Genomic DNA, 26661 nt, shown 5'->3' with positions numbered 1-26661 from the left:
TCACACAGGAGAGAGTGTGGGGTCCATTCTGCTCAGAACAAGTCATATTTTTATGTCAAAAACCAGCTACTGTCAAATGTAAGTGACAAGCAGAAATAGTTTCTGGTATAAACATTTGCCATCTGTAATTCAGACACATAATTTACACAAGTAAATGTATAACAACTGGAGTCAAAATACTGATAGGAAGCATTTTCTGTTAAGATTTGTGTTTTTCTCATTGTCCCATGCTTTGTGGGACAATTCCATCATTGTACTTTGATGCTTCTCAAGTGATATTCTGAGTCTGGGAGTGTCCAACTTCATGCACAGTAAGTGGCTATCAGGGAAAGAAGGTACTTATCAGGAACCTAAATCCTGTATTTGTATTTCTTTGTAATTACATTTTAAAAAATACATAAATGAGGTTCGTTTCTTCTATTTTAAAATGCCCTAAAAAGTGATTTAAAAGAAAAAGCTTTTACTAAAATATCTGATTATTGGTAAAAATACCCATTTCAGAAGATAGTATGAGAAGCTAGACTCGTGCCTGGCTAAAGAGCAGAGCTGGGTACCAGTGCTTTTAATGGTTCAGCGTCCCAGCTCCTCTTGACCATGTGGAAGTGTTATTTCCTCTTACATGATTAAAAAAGAACAGACCCAGGATTTCTTTTTCACTGAAAGTACTGCTGTCTCTTGCATTTGCATTCTTGTCCTGTGAAACTTCTGTGTTTATAGAACTTCTATAGTGTGAAAAACGCCAATCACTTGGTTTTTTTAATTTTTAAAGTTTAATACTAACAAAATGGTTATAAAAATAGTAATACAATTAGAGTAATAAAAATTTAGAGTTAGGACAATTACAAGACAATAAAAAGCAAAGATTTACGGACGTCCGGATGCTCTCGGGCACTTAAGCCACGACAAGCATGCCTTGTGAACAAAGGAATCACCTTAAAAGCAACAGCCTGTTGCATATACAAAACACTTTATGATTATGCATATATTTTATCTAAAACAAGAACTTCGTCTGGTACTTGTCAAAAAGTTTCTGTTAATTCCCAGGCGCCTTTGAGTCTCAGTCAGGCTTGAAGAAGTTCGTTTCTGTTGATAAGGAAAGCCATAAATTCCTCTCCTCTGGAAAATTTAGGGGTTTCTGTAATTGTTGTCCTTGTGCGAAGAATTCCTTGATTATTTCTTGAGATAGTTAAAAAGTATCTTACATAGTATAGTTTCTATTTTAACATTGTGTTATAACCTAAAAATACATTCAACACACTACTTGAGAGAATTAATACAGCATAACTTTCCAACATTACACATATAATATTCATTGTAACTATTGCGTAAAGCCAATCATAAAATATGCATTTTTCACATATAGACAATAACGCGGCCTGTTCTTGCCCACAAGCAGCTGCAGAACTCGCCCATTACGATCATTCCGTCGAGCCGCGGGTTCCGGCGCCGCGCGGCTCCTGCTGAGGGCGGGGGCCGGGCCCCGCTCCGTGCCCCGCTCCGTGCCCGCCGCCCGGCTCCCGCTTTACCGCCCGGCTCCCGCTTTGCCGCCCGGCTCCGGCTTTGCCGCCCGGCTCCCGCTTTGCCGCCCGGCTCCCGCTTTGCCGCCCGGCTCCCGCTTTGCCGCCCGGCTCCCGCTTTGCCGCCCGGCTCCGGCTTTGCCGCCCGGCTCCGGCTTTGCCGCCCGGCTCCCGCTTTGCCGCACCAGGACGGCGTTCAAGGCGGGAAGGGCCCGGCTGAGGCTGGCGTCGGCAGCAGCTGGCCCAAAGGCTGAGGGGAACCTCCAGGCCTCCCCTCGCTCCTACCGGCGCTCCGCTGGTTTTTAATCAGCTTCAAACATCTCACCTCGTTAACTGGCGGGAGTATTTGTCGTCTCTCTTTTCCCAGTCCTTTCAGAAGTGACACCTCACTGCAGAGCTATTAAACCACTGAAAAAAAAAAATGGCAGAAAGTTGTGGGCAGGAGCAGACAAGGTGGAAAACGACGGTCATTACGAGCACAGCTCTGCAGGTAGGATACCCCTTGTCAAGGCCAGCATCTGACTCACTAGGAACGGCTGAAAGAATTTCCTATATTCTGTATATGGAAATATTTTATTCAATGTCAATTAATACAGCTTTTTCAGGATAAACCAGATATTAGTCTGAAGCTCCTTCTATTAGAATACTGGTTATTTTTGTGTCCAACTGTATTTTCTCCTAGCTACTTCCATATCTATTTGGTATTCTTGCCACCTGCTATGTTACACTGCTTTAGGATATTCTCCTGACTCATCATTTTTGTACTGCACTGATGCCTCTTTCAGTTCGCTCTAAAATTAATTCCATCAGAAATGGGGCTGAATTTTCTTAATTTCTCCCTAAATACTTTGATTTTTCCTATACAGTATCAACATGGGGGTAGACAATTACTCTGTAAGTACATAATTCAGTTTAAAATACTCAGTACTACAGTTATTAATATATATTTTTATCTGTTAACATCAGAAGCCTTGACTCTGTTCCCAAGTAAAGTGAAAGGGTATGTCAAGGAGCAGGTAATTAGCTTCTGCAGCTGAGGCCAATTTCATGCCAGCTGGCGAGAATTTAGAGGCAAGAGAGCTTTGATTCACAAGCAAGGATGTCTTATGCTAGCTTGGCTGACAAGGTTATCACCCCATCTCCACTGTGTAAATAGGTGAACCATGTTGAAATAATTCCTGAATTGCCTCAGTTTAAAGCCTATACTAAGTTGCCTGCTCATTTTAGAATTTACAGCCTGTAAACTGTGCATGTTTGTGCCATAATATGGTGGGAGGTAATGGATGGCAGTGAATTTCATCAGCTATACCAGTATAACTCACTCCTACCTCCAGCTCTACTCAAAACTACTGCTCTTAATAAGGCCTCCTCATAAGCAAAGCGATGGAGGTAACCAAATACAAATCCAAGATGGCATTTTGTCACAGCACATGCCACAGTTGAGACAGCCACAATACACAGAGTATCATCATACCATTTCAGAAACCTTTAAGCATTCACCCAAACAGAGTAACACCACATCAGAAGGCTTCAGCTGTCTGCCCACACAGAGTTACATCACTTCAGAAGGCTACAAGCTCTGCCCTTCTTGTTCTTTGTCCCAACCTTTTATAGCCTCATGTTCATGCACTGCCCCTGTGCGCCCTCTGTTCCCTTTGGTGGTTGCTCAGTGCCCCTGGGCACTCCCTGGCTCATTGCTGTCAGTGCTGCTCACCTGCTTCTCACAGCTGCAGTCCATTAGGGATGAGGCTCGGCCCAGCCACACTCCCAATTATCACAAACTCTGTACATACAGCTTTTCTGTACCAGTTTTGGTTATGAGCTATTATTTTCAAATAGATGTTATTTACATTTGTACACTAAATAATTCAGCAGTGGCTTTGAAGCTGAGATTTTTTTTGCAAAATGTAGCTAAACCTTACAAGCAGTTGCCACTGAGTGTACCCTTTCCAGACCAATTGAAAGCCTGACATTTCTGGTTAATGTCTCCTTCAAGGTTCACTTGCAATCCAGATTTACTCTTCCACTAAATCATGGCACTTCCCTATGTAAGCAGGCTAGCTGTGTTTTGAATGGGTAGGTTAAAGAACATGTTATTAGCTAAAAAGTCTCAGTGATTTAACCTTTAATATATGTGTGTTTGTGCAGCTTCTGTGGAACATACTGCAGAAGTGCTTTTTGCAGGCTAAAAAATACATCCAAACACATTCCATTCTGTAGATGATTATGCTGCATAGTGCAATGTTCTAGTTTTCCTGTGTGGATTGCATTCTGTCAAAAAGCTTTAAAGAAAATCATGTCCCATACAGAATTTCTGAATGATTTTCCAGCTGAGATGCTGACATCTGTGAAAATAATGCAGCCTAATTAACCAGAGTCATAGAAACACACTATATGATCCTCACTTCTGCAAATCCTCTTTTAGCACATCTTACCAAAAGAATGTAAAATGTTTGACCTTCTTTATGCATTATGCAAGAGTTTCCTAAGGCAAACTGAACATACACATACATAATTGTTATTCAGTGTTTGTAACTTCCAATCAAATACTATAAAATTGATCAGGTTTAACATTTTAGTACTTTTTTTAATTTTAAGTGGAATGAAAAATACTTTTTTGAACAACAGTGCCAAAGGTCTATCTACAGTGGTGCAGCAGATGCTTTAAGAATATTTCAAACTTGTTGGCTGAAAACTTTTCAAAATAACCTTTTAAAATTTATTTAGGATCATGACATTTCTACAGTTCTGCAGAGGCAGCAACACCGAGTTCGATATTCAGAATCAGTGGAAACTGGATCTGTGATTTTTCCTCTTTCTGGTACAGTACTTTAACGTTTATGCTTTTAAATCATAAAATTCAAAGAAGTACTGAGTCAGGCCAGTCATTGAATTGTGGGCTACACTAAACTGAATAAAATCTACCTTGTTGGGATGTCGTGCAGTAGTAGAAGGAGCTGTGCTATGATTATATGTAAATCAGAGGATGAAATAGATAATGTTGGGGATTAAACACTTTAAACACTTTCATTGTATTTTTTTTTTTTTTTTGGGACATATAGAACATCTACATGAGATTTGGTGATCATCAGCTGAACTGCTCAGTAAATTTGTGTTATAACTGAGCAAACATGCTAAATGCCACTAACATGTAAGCTGCCATCAAGATCTTTAGTATACATGGCTGTAAATGTAAGAGTGAACCAACACCTTTGGCTTTCAACTTCCAAGTTGAATTTGCACAGCTGGTGGTAGCAGAGGAGGCGAGGAAAGGCTTGAGTGGATTTGATTAGGAAATCACTTCAACTGTAAACATGAAATAGTTGTTTTCCCTTTTTAGAACAGATGATGTTCTAGACATGTAGATGAGATACTTCCATTTTCCTGAACTTTAAGGACTAGCACATGTGATAGTTTGAGATAGATTGAGATAGACTTTTGTATGCTCAGGTGTTAACCCTCCTAAACTCAGCCTTCTTTACTTTCCCTTTCAGAATAACTTAAGCTGACAGAGCTGTAAATTCATTTTTCATGGTAGACAGTTTAGCTAACTTTTAAAATTTTACAATTGTTTCTTTAATTTAGAAACAGGCCTTCCTGAGCTTTTCAGTCAGCCTTTGCATTTGCCTCAAATTCATTCCATTATAGCAGTTACTTGTTCCTGAAGCATGTGCTCTCAAAGGCATTCAGATGTATCTACTTTGAGAAGATGGAATAGCTGGTGGTTTTTTGATGTTATGGTAGAAAAATAACCTGAGATATTTGTAGTTTTATCTTAAAGCTATTAGTCATCACTGGCCAAATCTCCCTGTCAGAGATGTGGAAATTCATTCATTCATTCATTGTGTTTCAAACTAATGGTTGCTTTAAGAATTGTGCTTCCCGGTTTGTGGTGAGAACTTAATCCTCTTACTGCCATGACCTGTACACTGACAGCAATTTCCTCAACAGGCATTGCATTTATGCTGTCAGACACTCAAGACTTTCTTAGGACAGGGGAAGAAGAGTTTTCCAAAAGAATTCAGAAGTTCATAAACATCCATCGGAACAGCTTTTTGGTTTTGTCAGCTGCTCTTCATGGACCAGAAGAATGGAGTGTCATGTTCAGGATTCAGAGAAGGTATGATTTCAACATCAAACTGAACTTTATATTGCTAGGAACAAATGAAATAGCAGTCTTGGATTTGGAAATATTATTTTAGGAATAAACAGGACAAGAGGCAATGGACAGAAACTGATGCACAGGAAGTTCCACCTGAACACGAGGAAGAAGTTCTTTACTCTGAGGGTGAGAGCACTGCAACAGATTGCCCAGAGGGTGTGGAGTCTCTCTCACTGGAGATATTCCAGAACCATCTGGATGCAATCCTGTGCAGTGTGCTCTGGGATGACCCTGCTAAAACAGGGAGGTTGGAGTTGACACACTATGGTTCTTTCCAATCTTACCCTTTGTGAATTATATCAAGAATACACAAATTTTATTTTACTAATGGACTGTAAAAAATTATTTAAAGTATTTATTAATAGCAAATAAAAATAATACCAACTGAATCAATCTGACATATCACAGGTAACAAAAGAGGATGTTCCTCAAAACATAGCAAATAAGATTCCTTTCAAACAGTTTAGGGCTATGTAATATAATTATTTTTAAATTTTTCTCTCGAATTGAAAAATTAGACAATTTTCTTCGCTCTATAATCATATTTTCATGGTCATTTTCCAGAGCAGGTAAGTTTATGTCATGAGAAAAAGCTTTATTGTAAAGTACAGATTTTTTACCAGCTTTTAAAATGTTTACTTGGAAGACCGTCTGTTACACTGTGCTAGAACGATTAAATAATCAATGTTATTTTACACCAAAAGTATAAAACTATATTAAAACTGGTTTGTTTAAAACTTTTATCTCTGACTTCTAATGAAGTTTGAAAATGTGAGTATTTTAGTACATACCAGCTGACAGCAGTGATCAGACTATGCTCCATGTCCATGCTTGTAGTCAGAACTATTTTCTTGTACGTACAGTAGCCTTAAGTGCAGTTGATTGTCACTCTTGGCCTCAAAAAGCAGCTATTGTAATGAAGTCTTTGATCTCTACCTCCTTAAGTAACCAGGACCAGTTCCATTAAATCCTGGGCATACTGCCAAATGCTGGTGAATAAAGAGTGTATGAGATGAAATGTAAGAAATCTATTACCTGTTTGTGAAAATGTTGTAAATTTTCATGAGAGGTTTTAAAAGTTCAGCCACCATTCAGCAAGACCATGTTATTCAGGTGATGGCAATGCTAATTCTCAATCTACTTTGTGGTTATGAACAATGTGTTTTGTGCACATGCTAATCACTAAAATGTGATGGTTTAGAACTGTATTCCATTTGGCAAGCAGTAATTTTATTAAATTTTTTTTTTTCATTGCAAGCAATATCAAATTGATGTTGACAAGGGACAATTATATATATAAATATATTTATATATTTAAATGCATGTGCTTTTTTTCCTACCTGGTAGCTTGAAGTTCTGCTACTGTTTGTAAATCACTGACTGAGCTTGTCCTGGTGGGGTTGAAACTTGTGCCATGTTCTTTGAAACTACAAGCCACCTGCTGGATTTGTTAAAAAACAAAGCCCCTTAGTATTGTCAGGTTGTCTTCTGTTACTGCTTCTTTCTGCTTATCTATGGTTTTGCTGCAGTTGGGGAAGGGTTATTTTTTATTAACAAGAAAATTACAGGATTCTTGTTAACAACATGAACACTTTATGTAGAACTGTGTATAGCATGGAGGAAGTAGGAGAAAAGTAGTGTTTATCATCACAGCTTAAATAAGCATTCCAAAAATAACCTTAGTACATCTGTATGCTAAGTTTTAAATACCTTGGAGGAAGGGCCAGACGTTTTCAAATGATCAGTATTCTGTCCATACAACACTAAATTTAGACCTGCTGTTATTGGAAGCAAAACTGTTTATAGATTTTCATGGATCTAGGTAAATACATATAATTGTTTCTTTGTTGCACTTAGTTAATTCATGCTTTGTTTAGCCCATTCTAGTATGAGCAAAATTGCATCAATTTATTTCCCTGATCTCAAAATGTAAATCCAACCCTTGTTCCTACATCACATTTTAGCAGAACTCACCAGGGACCTGAGTACCTATGCTTAGAGAAGGACAGTTCCTGTAACATTTATTTTTGCTAATTAGAAGCAAGGGCAGACAAGTTCAGATGAGATACCTTACCAGCAGGAGGTCTTAATGTGAATGACTCCAAGTCATCAGACAGATTGCAGGGAAGAACAGGTGGCAGGCACAAGGGGAGGTCACAGGGGACTATGCAACTGAGCAGCTGGGCACTTCATCTGCCTTATTTAAATTCATTTTGGTTATTTAAAATTCCTCATTCTTTGTTGTGAAGTCCTTCTCCTGTTTTAGCTCTATGACAGAAAGCAGCAAAGGTAACGTCATTGTTACAACACACTTAAAGTGCAGTTCTTAGGGAGAGGCTCTGTGCTTGCCTAAGCTTTGATGTCTCTCCTCCACAATTTCACTGAACAACAACTCATGCTACTATTTTAAATCTTTAGATCCCCTTCTCAAGAATGAATGCATATTAATTGTTTTATTTATAGTGCACTACAAAGATTTTGTTCAAATTCTGAAGTATTTTTAGCAGTGTTTTTAGATACTTTGCTGAGTTCTTCCACAGCTATAAAAACAACCCAAATATTTTTTGCTGCCACTGAGAAGAGTCTTCAGCAATATCACAGAAGAGGGTTTAGCTCTCTCTGAATGTACACATGCTTAAGAAGTGCTGATTGATTGTTGAAGAGACCTAGATAAAGAAATGAGCCCTTCCAAATCCCACCTAAATAAGTGATACAGAAATGGGACAGATGGCTTTACAAACAGCATGAATGCTGCACTTGCCTTTCAGAATAAAAGCAGCCTTCCCTGTAAGTAAAACTGCACACTAAAAAGCTGTTTAGTTCATGAGGGAATGCTGTTTGAGTTTTATGGCATAACAAATTAAATACATATCCTAGAAATAACCTTATTTATTTTGACATGCAGATTCCTGGGCAGCAATTTACGTGTAATACCAGTTCATAATCCTGCTGAAACTGTTAAATTAATGCTAACTATGGCTAAGGTAAGTCCAGTTGCATACACTTAAAAACATTAGTGTATTACTCAAGAAAACTACTTGTTTTTTCTTAATGGAACTTCTGAGGTTATACTGACCACACTCCATTAATACACTAAGGTAGGATTGGTGCTCTGATGCATTAGCTGAGTCTTTAAACTACTGTTAAAGGTAACTTAATAGCTCTTAATAGCATCTGAGAAAAGAAATTAGATATCTAAGAGCTTGTTTGGCTCCTATTTACCATTGTTAAGTTAGGATGTCTTCACTTACTGTTAACTCCTGTTGAAATACTATCACCTCTGTGTACAGCATTCCTGAACACCTCCTTGAGAACACACGATTCAAACTTCACTGCTAAATAATTTTGTATTTCTACTATTGGAAAAATTAAATGTTGAATATTCTATTACCTGAAAGTCACTGTTCTAGTAATGTTATTTTTCTTTTCTCTAAGGTAACTTCCAAGCCACAAGCAGATGATACTCGTTGCAAAATAGACATGACAAAAGCCCAAATAATAGAAAAAAGTCCAGTTTGGAAGATGCTTCAGGAGTACCAATGGCACTGTAATTAACTTAATATTTGGTTTTTTATTCATAAATAGAGTGCCTACATTTTAAACAAAATATAGAATGTTCTTAAAAATATAGTTACATTTCAAAAGACTAAATACAACATATGCATTTGGCATGAAAATTCGTATTAAATAGCTATACAGTGAAAAATAGCATACTTGATACCAAATGTGCTTTCTAGGAAGGGGAAAAAAATGGTTTAGCTGTACTATAGGAAAATCATCCTTATTTTTAACTTGGTTCTAACCTTAGAGGCTCATCTGTTTATTAATAATTTCCCAAAAAATTGACTATATCTTAAGGAAAGCTGTATGATTAAAGATAAGGATGATCAAAACAATTCAAAAATCCAGGTATCCCTAAAAACAGCAGCTGTATGTATGCAACCTTACACTTCTGTTTTTTAAACATAAGTGTTATCTGTTACGTTACTAAGTTCTAACATCTTACTTGGCTCAAAGTTGATGTGTTTTTCTTCAAACCTGGTTTCCTTTGCCACAATGTTTTTGTTATCTATAGATAGGATATTCTGTAGTGTTATCTATCTGTACCTTACAGTCCTGTCTGCAAATACAGAAGCTTGTTTGTCAACATTAAAATGTGCTAATAAAAATATCTTTTGCTTAAACGGGGCTTTTTAATTAATGGTTCTTCAATCACTTGATAAAAATCTTTGTAATTCACAAAACCAGTCAGCAGCTATTACCCAACAAATTCTGAAAATTAAAAAAAATAAATGCCTAACCATACCTCCTTGCCACAGAGAAGACCACACCTCGTTTTTTTTTTAGTTTCTAAGCTTAAGAAAAAGCATCAAATTCTGAAGAGGAGTAAACAGAGTATATCTGCAAATCACATGCAACAAGAGCAAAAGTAAATAAAAAAGAACAGCAACAAGACTTATGAAGTGCAGCATTTGCAGATCTTCTGGAGGCCACTCTAAATTGCTCTTCTTTAAAGGGCCGTAGCCTCCTTTGCAGCTGAAGTCTCATAGTCCAAATGATCTTGTCAGGAGTATGTTAATTCAAACACTTCAGCTGCCTTAACTATTTTCATCCATTACAGCTTTTGTTTTCACTTCAATGAGTTCTTCTACCCGAGCTAGAACACTTTCTATTAAGTCAAATGTGAAGAGAGCTGAGTGTAAAACCTGAAATGACAAGGAAAGATGAGTGGTTTTTTTATTAGATTTTTTTTTACCCATTTTACATTTACTTCTGTCTCAACATTGGGAAAAAAAATGTCAGTACTTCTGAGTGACTGAAGGGAAGTGCAAACTCACTTGAAGCTGCATTCCAGTAGTCATGGCAGGCATCTTTTCCCCACTAACAGTTAGAGAGCAAACTGTGTTAGAACTTTGTGCCTCTGTAGAAAAAAACATGAAGAAACCAACATGACCCTTAGAATTAAAAGAATATTTAAAATATTAGCATTTCATGACAGTAATTGTTAAGAACAGAAATCTAGGGATTGACAAAACACATGACAGAGGGTGCTGAACCTTAAGAGGAAGACAGAGTTGGATGATATCTTTATATAACACAAATGCCTACATTACTAAACAGGCAAGATCTGCAACTGGAACTAATTTTATAGAGCTCACATGCTATCTGGCCCAGTTTTGATACGTTTTTAGTATTTCCACATCCAAGGAGATAGAAGGAGGTTATTTAGCTTAATGAATCCAGACATTAAATACTTATTTTATTAAGAAAAGGCTGCAGGCTTCTCTGTTTCAGAGAGATTACTTGCAGCAGGCTAAACTACAAGGACAGGTCTGAAAAATAAGGGGAAAAACGTCTTACATTCAGACCACATATTTAAAATTCAATGTAATGCTTACAAAGATTAAACACAAGGGAAGAAGGCTAAACCATTTACTGTTACAAGTTAGATGTTCTTTCCGAAACTCAAATTTCTTAATACTTTGTCAAAGGCTAGAGAACTGTAAGAGGGATTTAAGAAAAAGCTTCCTGATTAATTTTGAAGGATTCCCTTTAGAGAGATATCCACAGGTTGTCTTGAGAAAAAAAGCCCCCTTCTTTGCCTCATAAGTACATAGTTTGCAAAAGAAGAGGATAAGACTAGGAGCAAAAAGCTGTATTGACATTTTTAGTAGCAGACACAAATTCCTTGGGCTATCTTAATTATACTGGAGACCACAAGGAACAAAGGATCTGACACACAGAGAGATTGCCTAAAGCAGCTACAGCTCTTGTGCCCCGTGCAATGTGTCTGCTTAACCCAGAGCAGAATCTGATTCTGTGTGTCAGATTAAAAAAATATAATGTATTTTAAAAAATGAATGTAATGCTTCAGGCTTTAGAGAGCTCTGTGATTTATTTTTTTCTCTTGTTAACCCTCCCACACCTGGTATGAAAACTAAGGGTTATGTATTCAGAGAAACTTAGTTTCTCCTCTGTAATATTAAAATCAAAAGTATAAATGCAGAACAAGTTCTGAAGGTCTTCATGTGACTATCAGTTTTCAATAAGATTTACAAATGTGATGACAGATAAGTTCAGATTTTTCTGACCAATTATGAAAATTTTTAATATAGCAACTACCGAATTACTATTTGAAATTTGGAATAGTGGCAACAGTTAAATAAAACCTGATCTATGCAGCATTCACCAGTTCCTCATTTCCAAGGGATTACCAAAGTTTCTAGATATGAACAAATCTAAGAACAAAAAACCAACGAAAACTGACCTTTTCTGTTTTCTTTCTTATTCTTAATTTCTGCTTCATAATGTGCTTTTGACATATTGAGTCCTACACGCAGCGGTTTTAAGAAATTCTGCTCTATCTTGCCAAGCGTGGTCCATACACCAGTCTAGTCAAACAGAACAGAGAAGGTTACAAAGCAGTTTCAATGAAGCATTGCAATACTAAGCTTTTGAGCACAATTTCTTGACTAGTCTTTGCAATATCCACTTCTGTGGTGGGAGGAAAAGAGAAAAAAAAAATTCAGAGTCATGCATTTAAGAATGAACAGCATTGTAATGGATACTTCAGCTCCTCTTCTTCTTGCCTACATTATTTGTTGATTGGCCAATGAAGCAGTCAAAAAAAAAAAAAAGGATGAAGAGGGAGGGAGGACATAGTGTGTAGCTGGTAACTACAGCAATGGAAATGCACATTTTCAGCTTGTTCTTCTAAGCAAAGCTAAAAGAATCTTGATGTGTTGGAGGGAAGGTTCAAGGCCCTTTCTCAGGCTAGAATCTCTACAGCAAGTTAATGGCAGTTGTAGGCTCCTCTCAGATAATTCAGCAGTAAAAGAGAACAAATATTTAAATTAACATTCCTGAATAACACTGTATTGCAATGCCAAATGAAAGTTGTGATAAATAGCATGCTTCCCAATTGTCTAGATTGCATTTTAAAAGCATTGTAGGAATGTTACTGGATATGCTACTCTCCCTTCTTTCAGCACAGTAGCCACAGTGACAACAAAATTCTCCCCAGTTTGACATGGGCAGAAAAAGAAGTTTACAATAATGGCATTCAGGAAGCAGGAGGTGCAAGGAAAAGATGCTCAAAACCAAGGCTGTTCAGGCTTACAGAGGCGAAAATAAGCTTGGGTTTGCTACAAGCTGCTGTAGAAAGAAACAAATACAAAGCAGCCTTTGTGTCTTTGGATATAGGAGCCATTTATACAACTCCTTTCTTCAGGCAGTATCCTCAAAGGGCAGAATAAGGACAATAAAAATAAGAATTTTCAATTTTAAATACAGTGAATCCACTGTGGATTGTGGAAAATTTCACCAAATTTTAATACTAGATGACACAGTTAACAGTTCAAATAAGAACAGTAATTACTTCCACCAGAACGTGGCTTAAAAAATGAACTTTCTAGAAAAATATTTATTTTTAAACTTGATTAATGAAAATGCTTGCTACACAGCAATCAAAATATCTGAACTGACATGGAAGGAGGCATTTTCTTTCTGCCTCACTTGCACTGTATGAAGAGAGACAGGGAAGAAGTCAAGAAGAACTGACAGAGGCTAAATTTAAGGGAGAATCTTCAGAAGATGTGATGCTATTTTTTCCTCAAACTACATGGACATTCTTTTTGTCAGGTACTAGGCAGCACTACAGCAGCTGAGAGCTACTACGTGTAGTTTTTTATTAATAATAAAAGAGGAATTCTTACTTTTCTTACAAAGCTATGTATTTATATGTAACTGAGGAGACCATTATGAGTACTTAAATAGCAGTCACCCCTTAAACATGACAAACAGATACAGTCTACCACTATTAACTAATTACATAAAGAGTAAATTAGAAATGCACCCACTGAAAGCTATTTTTGCTTTTCATTTTCATGATGGTTTCAGCAATCAGTACTAGTTATTTTACTGTAACTCTAATTAGATTAGTAACATTATTGGGCACTTATAAAATTTATTCCTAGATCTCAAGTTAGTCTAAAAGTAGATCAGATTTTTTTTCTGTATTTTAGAAACTAGAAAATTATATTATTATATTATTATTGCTATAAAGATATCCAGTTGATTGTTTGAGGGGTACCAGCAAATAAATAAGCAAAAATAACAATTTTTTCATGTGGGAATACTTGTTGGGTATGTCATTTTGTGGTGACATACTCTAATTGTTATGGAGATAGATCACAGTTCAACAGGCAGAGTAAAAGGATTAGTTTGTTTGTAGGAACAGTATATATGCAAACAATTTCATCAAAACAAAGGAACATATCACATATTTCCTAATGTCTTAATAAAAGCATCACTTCTGGGGAACCATTGCAAAGAAAAATGCAAAACCCATGTTTTTTTGAATTAAGGATAACAGTGTTCATGTCAATCAACCTCTCAGCTAATCAATCATTTTCAAATCAAATAGTACGTACTTGATTGTCACTTTCACAATCCTTAATGACTAAGTATCTCAGCAGATTCAGTGATGCCATAATCCTGTGAATTAAAAACATACAGATACTTATTAACAGGATCATAATTTTAATTGTCCATTAGCCAGACATGCTAGTATGGAGTATCCATGTGTACAAAAAGCCACCACCCATCTGTTGAGCAGTACAGCTCCACCTAGAGCACCAGTGTGTAGTGATGTCCATACAACAGTTCACACTTTGCAAGCAAAACTGAAACTGTCATCAGATTGCAGAAGGCTGGTGATTGTGAGGCAGAGTCCCCTCAAGAGACAGAACCTTGTCACAGAATTTCTAATAGGTATCACTGGTGATCCAAAGTTGATTTGAAATTAGTATGACAATTTTCTTTATTACGGTACTGAATTTTTACTTTGAGTGTACTTTTTAAAATAGTTTTTTTTTTTTTGCTTTTGTTTTAACGTACTTTTGAGCAGAGATTATTTACTGTTTTTTCCAGATACCAAGTACAGTTAACCATCATACTTCTGGGCTTTTTTTAAGCAGGTATGTGTCCATCTGGACATTACCTCCCCACTGATTTACAAGCCCAAGCATCATCATATTACTTATCATATAGGAAGACCTACCCTATATACACAAGATATTTTTCAGACACATTTCAGTTATTTTTTTATTTTTAAATTATTATTAAATTAAAACAGCAATTATTTACTATTCAGGTAGATCTGTAATCCTACTCATGAGATACTGGATTCCCAGTAGCAATCTATGAAACTGCCTCAAAGATGCCTTGCACTGCAGGTTGCATCTAATTATTATTCTCCTGTATCACATTAGACCCACACCACATTGCTTTTATTCCTTCAACTGCTTCTGCAGATAGCTGACAAACCATACATTCCTGAGGAAATAATGCTTTACCCATTAGTTATGTCATTTCACATCTGAAGTCTTACATCCCTGGGGAATGAAGGAGGGCATCTTTTTTTATTGTTAAAAATTAATGTAATGGCATTGTGACATTCTTCTATGCAGAGCTGGTTAAAATGAGTGACCATTTCCATTTCTAGTTCCAAAACCTTAAAATACGTTGATATTGTCACCTCATTAATTACATGACAGCATACATCATTGTAATAAGGTAGTTTAAAAGTCTTTTTTAATAATGAAGGAAGAAGAAAAGCTTTTAACTGTGATTACAACTCACCTGTCTGAATTTTGCAGAAGATCAGTCTCAGCACCTTCTGGAAGTGAAAGTACTAAATCTAGAAGGGAGATCAGATGATGTCCTGTAAACCAAATGTTGTCATACTCCTTCTAAAAAAAAAAATACAAAAAGTTCAGCTGAGTGCAAAATTTAGGTCTTAAATACTGTAACAATAACTTGCATAAAACAGAAAAGTTAAAAAAAAAATATCAAACACTGTAAGAAATGTTTTCTAATATTGACCTGTGAGTGAAGTACACAAACCAGCCTCTTCATATTTTAAATTTTTTTGTCTTTTTGACAGCCAGGAAAGAAATGGAAGAAATGTAGTAAGAGAAATCTGAAGCTGCATAGTAAAAAGTGAATCATTTAGTTTTAATTAATTTTCCCAACTTTCTGGTATAATTATCATAAAATATGAGATTAAAATGGCTTTGATCCTGCCCAGCCCTTCCTGATGGATTTATCATTTGCAAAGCACTCGTAATAAAATGCTGTCATCATAAAAGCAAAGAAAAAATTAATAATTCTATCTGAACTGTAATATTTGAATTATATTTTATAAATGAGGAACTGTGGGGATAAAACAATATACTGAGCAGTTCCACTTTAGGAAAGAAATGTATTTTCAAGCACAGAAAATGTAATAACTTCTTAGAAAAATACAATAAGATAGTGCAATTAAAAATACAACTGTAAAATAATAACCTAAATATGCAGAGACAGAAAAGGCCAAACTAATGTTTTTAATAAAATTTTATAATCTTATGTATCTTTTCAAAGTGGATTTTTTTAATGTATCACTCAAAGTTTAAGTTGTAGACATTTTTTCAGTATCATACTGATAGAATTTTGGGAAGACAACTTGGTTTGTATTGGTAACAGCCTCACCGTTAATGCTAAGTGAATCTGATCTTTTATATTTTTAATAATGTATCCTTCCACACCAGCATGGTTGCTTGTCTTCAGTAAACACCTTCAAACAAACAAAACAAAGATATAATCTCTTTAAAGCTGCCCATAGAGTTAGCTCAAAAGTTAGATACCATTCACTAAGTGGGAGTTTTACCACAGAAGAACAGTAGGACTATGTAAACTTTAAACACTGACTTACATAAGACAGCTAATTTTATATGAGGCAATTGAAAGTCATTATTTATCAAAACATTAACATAGTAAAATTAATGTGGCTTATCAGATGGAAATTCTGTCAGAGATCAATGTATGGATGCAATTAAGCTGCACTAGGGCTGATATTACACAATCTACAGTAACTTGGATGCATACCTGAATAATGTGTATTTTCCCTCTGTATCAAACTTGTCTATTAACAACTGCAAAATATTTAAACTCTTCTTTCTCTAAAGAAAACAGATATGTTTATCAGATCAATTCTAAAAGAATTAATTCAGCATTCAGAATCCAACTGATTCTGTAGGCCACTTGACATACCATATGCTCCATGGGACACAGAGTCATAATCTTCACCAAATCCTGCAGTCAGAGAAAGGAAATGCAATTTATAATTAAATACAGATTATTACATTACATCACACTGACTAAAATCTACTCAAGACTTTAAAAAAACAAACCAAACAAAAAAAACCCACAGCACACTTGGGAATGTCCAGGGAATAGAAGATTCTCATCAGAGAAATTCATGCTTGCTTCAGTGGTGCAAATCCCAGGGCTGATCTGCAAGAACACTAAATTCTTGTGCTGCTGCTTCCAGGTAAGAATGTAGCCAAGCAGAAGATTGGCAAGGAGGAGACAAAAACAAGCAAGCACCACCTTTCAACTAAGATCTGTGCCCACCTGCTTCAGTGACCTGCACATACACTGGGTGTATTTTAATTGTCACTGAAACTTCATGCTGCAGCAGGTAGAAAAGACAGTTCTGTATAGCAAGACACTGAGGGTTTCAATTTAACAGCACAGCTGTATAAAGGTCCAGTAAGACACCCTCTTCTCAAACACCTAGAAGACAGCTAGGTATTATTTCTAATCAAATTTTGAAGACTCCTGTACCCTGTTTCTTATTACCTGAGGTACATTAATAAAGTCTCTGAGTTCTAGATAGTGATGGAGAAGGCTGTTATCTTCCATTCTCAATAAACAGCTCTCAAACAGATCCTGCAGGTGTGGAAAAGAAAAGGAAGATGTCAACAGTATACACATATACAGGACATGAATCTATCAGCTTAACATTTCATGGCTAAAAAACAGCCTTCACTCATAAATACTCATTCGGATATTGCAAATTCCAAGCAGCTACATTTATAAGTGATAGCTGTAATTTAAACATTTATGCAGGACTGTAAAGTTCAATAGATACAGTTATTTGTAAGACTGAAGAATACTTAATTAAGCCTCAAAATATTTCTGGAACTATTATCTGAACTATCAGTTATACCTCTCTAAGAAGGAGAAACAAAAATCTTACCAGTCCGTACACTGAAAAAATAAAAATTCTAACATCGAAAATTTAATTTTAAAAAACAACTTACTAGTCCTTTAGATAATACAGATTCTTCTGTTCTAGAAAAAAAATCAGATTTAAGTTGTGAATTAAAAAGACAGTTGATATTTCAGAAGAAATAGTAGAACAGAGGTCAACAAGAACTTGTCCCTCAATAATTTTCATTCCATTTTTAAATATAGAATCTTTATTACTCTTCCCAAAGGTTTTTAGAACAAACTTGCTGATGAGAAATTGAACATTAGACTCATCTCTTCACAGTCAAAAATTACTTTTTTCCCCTCAGTATTTAGACGTGCTCAAAAGCAGTGCCATCTCCCACAGGTACTGAGACATTGAGTACCAAAGAAAAAGAAATGGTAAGCAGGCAGAATAGGAAACTTGCCTTCCATAGCAGTGCTAGAGGCTATTTGGTAACACTGCTGCTTATGGAAGGTGAAATAATCACAACGTATTAGTAAAGTTTGGTTTCCTTTAGAAAGCCTGACCTTTAATCATTTTGCATATCATGTCAGAATGCATTCAAATAAGTATTTTCACAATAGTTGCCTTTGGTAATAATTCTTATAGAAGGGCAAATAAGTATACACTGTAATTATTCTGCATGTGTTTAAACTACTAATTTTACATTTTCAGAATAAAGTTTCTAAAAATGTTATCACAATACAAGATGAAAACAATACATAAGTGTTTTGACAACTTCTGCTTCTTAGTAAGAGAAGCCATCTTGTAGTGAAACTTGCCATTTTAATGCTCAAGTTTATAAACCTCCTCTGAACTTATCTACATTTCAAATTTGTTTTTTGAATTACTGTAAGAGATCACACTCACTATCTAGACCTGAAAATTCCACAAACCCTACCTTTTCAGCAGCACTTCAATATGTGTCATATTGCACAGCAGAAGGTATGAAGGACTAGAAGGGAAGAATCCAGCTGCATTAAACTGTATAAGCCATATACATTTGCACATAATTAATATATTTGACAGGATTAGTATTATTTTAAAAATTTAAAATCTCATTCTAAAATTATTGATTTTTAAATAGATAAAAAAAATTTAAGTCAAATCACTGTTAAGAACTCTTATAGGGAAACTATCTATAGATCTGTAAATGAACAATTAATACACATTAATTTTCAGCATGTGACTAATCACAGTAGTTTCTTTTAAAGGATAGCTCATCTGAAATTAAACTACACTAGACTAATCTGCAGGAGTATGTTCTTTATATAACATAAGTTACATAAAATATAAATGCATAAATACTGACATAAAATTAATACTACTGAAATACAGTTTTCATTCATAACTATTCACAAATAAAGTTCTCTTCCACTCAGAAAGAATCTTCAAAGTACAGACTTACAATAAGCAAGAAAGAATGGTTCTTACCTAAAAACCACTGGAAAGCATTCAACACCAAAATGCTGAACAAACATCAGATATGACAGACACGCCAAAGAATCAGCAGAATTCTTTCGCTCTATGTCTGCAAACTCCTGATTCTCCCAGTGTGGACTTTTGCCTTTATGACGTACAAACACTAATGGAATCAATTCTCCTATATTCCACAAAATGTCCTAAAAAATAAAAACAGATTTCCTATAGTTGCCTCTAAAATAACTGTATGCCAATTCAGTTTTAAAGCTCTAACTGTATTTACGTACATTCTCTTGTACAGCATGCATATAAATTAATATAAATGTTATGTTTGTAATATATAAATTAATATACATATGTGGTATTTATGATATATGCACAAACACACAAAAAATCCTGGAGGAAAAATAACTAGTGTTAGAAAAATGTTACTAAGTTAGCAAAGTCAAGCACACAAAAGTTAGCAAAAGAGAGAATGACAACCAGTCACTCCTAGTTCATCTTCCTTATCCCCAATGAGTAACAATAGATTCATGAAAACATTATGTTACCAAATCTCTGTGTTTTTCAGATCACAGAATACTCAGTATTTTGGTTTTTTTCTCACCAATCAATATGGAACACAACATTTAGCTGCTAAAGGCAAGCCTTGATTTCAAGTTAGATTTGCTTTGTATGGCCTTTCTTTCCCATTATACACAACACAGGGAACACCTGACATTTGTACATCAGAAATACTACAGTGGTTACCCCCCCACAACCTTCATGTGGCTGAGGACATAGTGTAACTCCTCTTGTACATATTACAGAGAAATGGGGAGATCAAGGTCAGCTCACTGTTCTGGAGTTGTCCAAACCCAACATCCAGGATGGCACATTTTGGAAAAGTAGGATTATGCAAGATGTCATACAGTCCAAGCATGACTTACTGACCTTAGCTTCAGCTCTCACTACTTAAAGCCATAAACAGAATATTGACAAAGAGAAGAAAAGGTAATTCATAATTAGCATTAAAAACATGGTTTCAGACTGTGCCCAATAGGATATATCTTACATAGCTTATTAAGTCACCCCACTAGCCAATACAGAAACCAAAATGAGCACTAGAACAAGTTAGAGGCAATTGTGAACTAGACCACTGGTTCTGCACACACTGTAATTCATTTCCACTGCACTCACTATAATTTCAGCTGCAAAATGTCGAAAAGGATGTTCTTCAATGCCCTCAAGTTGTTCAAGCTGAGCTGTCAATAATGGGTATTTCAGGCTTTTCATACAGCTGAAAAAGAAAGGGGTGGAATAAATCACCAATACAGTCATAAATACAGATTACAATAGTGTCACTGATGACCAAGAATAATGCCTATATTCATATCAGCTACTGCTATTCAAGGTATTCCAAGGAGAATAAAAAAAATAAAACCCCAACATCTCCTGTAGAAGCATTTCTTAGACTTCACCTCCAGACTATGATTATTTTCACTGTTGGAAATATGATGAACAGAGGAATACCAACTCAGCTTCACAATGCAGCAACTAATAGTTCTTTACCATTTCCCTCTACTAAACAGAAAACATAAATATATTAAGATCTATTTAGGGATTCTTTGTCAAAATACCACATTAGTTAGATACATGTTGGCAGCATTAAAAAACACTAAAAGATTATTTATTTGCTACCTATATAATAAATGCCTACTATTCACTTTGTTAAGTTACAGGAATATATAGCACAGACATAAAATGCTCACAATTTTATTAATTCTTCTTTCAGCTCCATGTCATTGTATTCTGATGACTTTTCCATATTTTTAACAACTTCATTCACAAAAGGTTTCGCAAAGTCCACCACTGCATTGCAACACTGACAGAGACCAAGCCTATCTTCTTGTATTTGTTGTTTTGTGTAAGGTACAGGTAAGGGAGTGAGCTGATTCATAATCATGGCCAATGACAAACCCACTGAATAGGCCTTCTTGTTCTGAAGTTTCAAAAGCACTGGGGGAAAGAAAACAAAAAAGGGGAAAAGCAGAGAGAACATTTTGAGACATTAAGTTATTTACTTAGTAGAGGAAAACATGAAGAAAAACAATGTGACTAGGTAAGGAAACATTTTGTTTTCAGGGAAGGAGAGGGACTGAGACCTGAAATCACATGAGCAAATCCATCAAGTCTAAACATCATCACCTAGTTTAATATACTGTAGTTAACATGTATTTGCAAATAACAAATATTTGTAAATAACAAATATTAAATCTGTCCTGCATTTCAATGTTCTTCCTTTCTCCACAGCACCAGGATAAGGACTTAAAAAAAAAAAAAAAAAAAAAATCTGTTTTCTAGAAGTGGCCCAAGTGGAATGATACATATCTGACCCAGAAAATGCATTTATTACTTGACTCCTTTTGTGCTTGGCAAAACCAGAGACAATAGCCCAGTTTTTTCTGCTGAGAACTGACTCTGGTTTTTACTCCATGGCAAAAATAACAGACACTCTCCCAGACTGAGGAAGCAGCACCAGAGGCTCTCCACTTTAACTGGACTCAGTGCAGACTAATTGCAGATTGGCTATCCAAAAAAACACGTATTTATCCTGTTAAATTTTAACATAATACAATAACATATCCTGGAGACTGCTACAATCAGACTTCAACTTGATATACAATACTTAATTTCATCTCATATAACAAAGCAGAAACTACTGCTTGTTACCCACTTAAGAGAGTGGCCACACCCAACATTTTGAATTTTCATATGTAAACCAGAATAACACTCTCCCCTCACCAGTAAAGTATTTCAACATGTTTCAATCAAAATGTCATTTTTATACTATAAAAACATAGAATTGCGTGTTTTAAAAGTCAAATAATGAAAAATTTCACAAATCCATGTGATTTCCTATTTCTGCAACGACAGTAGGAATGCTTTACACCACTAAAAACTGTCATAGGACCACATTCTTGTAAATGATGAAAAATAGATGAATATTGCTTTTTCAACTGCTGCTATTAGTTCCATCGAAAATGTTTTTCTTACAGGCCAATATAAGCATGCAATTTATACCTTGTGTTATTTGGCAGAATATAATAGACTGGAATGCTTGTCAGGACGGATTTATTCTGAAACCATTCCAGCAAAGGCTAAAATAAACTGATAAATAAATGAGAGAATAATTTAATTCAGAAATCACATGATAAACTGAATCCCACCTGTCTGCAAAGGCTGAAGCAGTAACATGACAGTTTGACACACTTGCTCTCCAGAGGTCTGCTCAATCTGCTCAAGTAAACCCAAAAAAAGTTCCTTTGGATTGCAGAGCTGTAAAAGAGGAGCAATGCATATTTTTAAATAATCATGGTCATAATCAAAAAAATAAATCACATGCAATACAGAAGTTCCTGAGTGTCAAAACAGAAGATCTGTACATCCAAGATAAGATTTAAGAAAACAAATATGAAACAGTAAGTACATGCCTACAATTAACAACTACTTTAGAGCATAGCGTAGAGCTGTGTGTATTCTTTCATATGACCTGAAAACATGTAACAGTAAAAACTGACATTAAACCTGATTTTAATGGGCTGTAAAAACCTCACAGTACCTCTGCAAAGTGATCCTTAGGAGCAAAGAGAGAAGTAGAATTTGAGTGTGAATTTAACTCAAGCTACAAAGCTTGCAGGTTGGTTTTGAAGTGCATAAATGAAAGAGAATGAGTTTTTACAGGTTAAAACATTTTTCTGCTCCTACTCCATCAGAATCATGAGGTAATGATTCTTATGTTGAGGAAGGGTGAATGATTTAAGGGAAAGACTTTTCCGAGTGGATCACAGAAAAAAGAACAATAAATACTATTCAGACAGAGATAAGTGGAAAATGGCAAGGTCTTGCAGAATGGTTTTGAAACAACTAAAGAGAGAACATGAACACACAGACCTTGAATTGGATACTACAAAACACATTCAGCAACATACTGTAAATTTTACTCAAGCTAGCTAACTCAGGTGAAATTGTGTCCTTTAGATCAATTTAGCTCATTTTCATGTGAAAAACACACCTTGGAGGCTGAGCCTACCACTTCCAAACAAAGAGCCCTACCCACTGAACACACAACATGAATTCAGAATTCTCTGTACCTTTAAACTGAGGCGAGGGAATGTTAAACTAAGAGCAGCTTACCCAAGAAGTGATGTAGATTCATTATGCAAATATTGTCAGAATCAAATTGTATAAACATGTTTGTGTAACTGGCCTTTGGTGTACTAGCTTCATGGATTCATGATCTAGCACCCCTTTTTATGCAGAACTTCCCTAACAGTGTTGTATCATGATCATGTATTCCAAAACCATACCTGTGCCAACTGATCTAGTATCCTCAGGCAGTGTTCTCGCTTATCATCTTCTTGTTTGTACATAAAAATACATCTAACAAGAGGAGAAATCAGATTCCAACCCATATTCTTGATGATAACCTAAAAACCAGATATTCAGAGAATAAACCAAAACTGGATGTCTTCTAAACCCAGAAAGATTGTATATATAAAGACCAAAAGCAACAACAGATCAATGTCCTGGTTGTAACCCTTACTGTCACTGTCACTGAATATTTAGCAACTGCTACCATAATTTGACATACACTGTATTCTCTCCCCGTACCTATAAACACAGCTGCATGTTTTGCATAGTTTTCTTCTAATTATTGATGTGTCAATATATACTTCTAAACATCCGTGACAATACATTTAAAATGGGACTGAGCAGAGGAATTGTGCTGAAAGAACACTTGAAAAAATTATTCATGACGGGATTTAAACTTTCAGTTGTTACTCCAAACTCACAAAATTCAAAACCAGATTGTGAATCCCACTGCTAAAATATTCTACCCTTCCCTTTCTTTCTGAATTTCCTATTTATCTCTGCTCAATTTGGTATATTGTCCCAGCATCCCTAATGCCCACAGACATTAGTATTTCAAATTAGCATCAGCCTAGTTGGCTCCTACAGTTGGCCAGTATTATTATATCCATTTATGGTAGGCTGACCCCCAAGAGCAACTAAGCACCCCTCAGCTTTCCCCTCTTAATAAGCAGTTTTATATTTAATGATGTTAATAAACACTAATATGTAGTGCAAACCTAAACTCACCTTGTTTTTCTCATTTTGAATTACTTCTAATAATTGAGCTGCATATCCATCTTCCAAACATTTCTGACCTGCTACCTGAAACAGATTAAAATCTTCTCCTTTGAAATCAGCTTCTTCCAGAATTTGCTAGAAAGAAAATATGAATGTTTAACTTCATACTTATCAAAGTCAATTAAGAAATAAGAAAATCCATGCTTTCATTTCAAAATTAGATATAATATCATTGTTACTTTTATACATTTTTCACATATTAAAAAAGCTACCAAGTTACTACAGAAGACAAGGCAGTATTTCAACAGCACTAAGTCTAGACTACAGCCTTCTGTTTGGAAGATGTGTTTTCTACAACTGCCAGCTTTTGTTCCTACGTACAAGAACACTTTCTTCTCCAAGAAGCAGAAATAATCAAGCATCTTGGGATAAGCACCACAGAGAAGTCATTGAAACATGGAGGCTCAACTTAGCTGCCCCATGAAGAGTTCTACTAACAGCTGAATTGTTTTTTGAGGTAATTTTGGCTTTAATTCTAATATATGAAAAGAAACTCACACTACTGACACTTGTTACTTCTAAGGAAAGAAAACTACTTACGCATCTTTGTATTATGGCTAGAAGTTCATCAACTGCCATTATAGTTTGACTGTGTTCTTCTGGCATGAAAATTTATTATAAATTAAAGAGGGCAGTATTATATCACACGAATTGAAAACAGAGGCTGAAAAATAATCACATTATCAAAAAAAAGTTAATGGAGGAATAAGAACTATCTAGACAAATATTAAAACTACATAATTAGAAAATAAGGGAAAACTAATTTTTACTAAGTGTATGCTATATTATTCTACTCCCCATATTTGCAGGAAACAGTATTACAGACAGGAAACAATCTGCATTCTATGTACAGGGAAACAATTTTTCAAGTACTATCTGGGTCATCTGAAGAAGTGTGAAGGTTTCAGTGACTACTGCAGGCACATACATGGAAAACTGCAGCTAACACAGAACAAGTCTGGGCTCACTGCACGCCAAGCAGGCACACCCATGACACACTACATTTTCTGTGACTATTCTGACCAGAGGAGCTTCTGCTCAGCCCTGACTGGAACACACGAACCCACTATCTGGAATGTGAAGGCACTGATCCAAACACCATGCCTGTTTATATCAACAGTCCAGTCAAGATTACATATGCAGTTTCACTTATTTCTTTCTAGTGTCCAGGTTGGACTAGTTCAGTGCCTTTTACCTCTAGGTATTAAAATTTAAAACTTTCTTGCTAAAAACAACAAAGTTATACACTTGAGTAATGTCAAGTACGTACCAAGTTTTATGTAGCCAGGGCCATGAATTACAAATACAATCAATCCTAGTTATCCCATGTGATATATCATAGCAGCAGTCACAATCTTTATGGTTTTAAGTAATGCCATGGGCCTAAACCTGGTTATATGATCATTATGACTGGCAATTACCCCTACACCTGGTTAATTAGGTAACTATTCATCGAAACAGAGGCATCTCCATGCAATGTCCCGAGCCTTTCTTCTCAGTTTTACCTAATGTGGTGGGGTTGACACTGGCCAAATGCCAGCACACCTACATGAGACAACACGCAGATAACGAACCTATCTAGATGCTCACAAAAGGCGACAACTCACAAAAGCTTAAATGGCATCTGTGTGTGACCTTCTTTATTCAAAGAATAAACAACTCATTTCCTATTCTTCACGGCCCACTTTGACATTTGTATGTCACTGAAACCTACCCTTTCTAGCCTGTCATTTTAACCAGATCATTACCACATACTTTCTTACCATACGTTGTACTATTTAAGCTCTTCATTTAACAGAATGTTACTAATCCCACCAAAACAATATAACATACTTTCGAACACCAGTAGTACTGTTGCATTTTCAGCCCTCAGTAACTTGACAATGTACTTACAGCCTTGAAACGCCGTCCCAAGCACCCACCGTGTTGCAGGGATTTACTGGCTGAGCTCGCAGATGGTCTCCGGCCTTAATACTTAATCCGGTTTCCAACTGAAGCTTTTAGGAGGTTTCAGCGGCAAGTGAACAGCATCTGAATCATGTGAAACGTTCTATTAATACTCACCAAACTCCCTCTTAATAAACAGATACCCCAGCCCCTTCTCTGGGCGGTACAACACCCAGGTTGGGACGAAAAGGCTGCCAGCTACAGCCCGTAACACACGGCTGAATGAAAAGCCACAAGGGCAGGGCAGGGCACCGCACGGCACCTCCTCACCTCAGCCCTTGCCAGAGGAACCCCTCAGCTCCGCGCTGCCGCCTCTACCGGCCCCGCCACGGCAGCGG

General features: G+C 36.1%; 2 protein-coding genes across 3 annotated transcripts; one reads left to right on the top strand and one right to left on the bottom strand.

Annotated features, from left to right (window-relative positions):
• The first annotated feature begins 1610 nt into the window (after window positions 1-1610).
• On the top strand, window positions 1611-9833 carry C9H1orf146 (chromosome 9 C1orf146 homolog). Its single transcript, XM_053984682.1, has 5 exons — window positions 1611-2007; window positions 4245-4338; window positions 5469-5637; window positions 8585-8663; window positions 9115-9833. The coding sequence occupies exons 1-5, from the start codon at window positions 1939-1941 to the stop codon at window positions 9232-9234; spliced, it is 531 nt and encodes a 176-aa protein (XP_053840657.1). The 5' UTR covers window positions 1611-1938; the 3' UTR covers window positions 9235-9833.
• Window positions 9231-26661, bottom strand: GLMN (glomulin, FKBP associated protein). 2 transcript variants are annotated; one of them, XM_053984680.1, is made up of 20 exons: window positions 26594-26661; window positions 26270-26407; window positions 24917-25040; window positions 24326-24451; window positions 23533-23652; window positions 22393-22501; window positions 20935-21181; window positions 20363-20462; window positions 19196-19383; window positions 18663-18716; window positions 17829-17859; window positions 17365-17454; window positions 16774-16815; window positions 16609-16682; window positions 16213-16297; window positions 15322-15431; window positions 14112-14175; window positions 11948-12071; window positions 10518-10600; window positions 9231-10385 (listed from the first exon to the last, which is right to left on the bottom strand). In XM_053984680.1, the coding sequence occupies exons 3-20, from the start codon at window positions 24980-24982 to the stop codon at window positions 10278-10280; spliced, it is 1821 nt and encodes a 606-aa protein (XP_053840655.1). In that variant the 5' UTR covers window positions 24983-25040; window positions 26270-26407; window positions 26594-26661; the 3' UTR covers window positions 9231-10277. The 2 variants fall into 2 exon arrangements, with proteins under 2 accessions (XP_053840655.1, XP_053840656.1); XM_053984681.1 differs by having other exon boundaries at window positions 15322-15428.

This window comes from Vidua macroura, chromosome 9, assembly GCF_024509145.1.
Source record: "Vidua macroura isolate BioBank_ID:100142 chromosome 9, ASM2450914v1, whole genome shotgun sequence".
NCBI lineage: Eukaryota > Metazoa > Chordata > Aves > Passeriformes > Viduidae > Vidua > Vidua macroura.
Note: the sequence above shows the minus strand (reverse complement) of the source record. Positions and strands in the feature narration are given on the sequence as shown.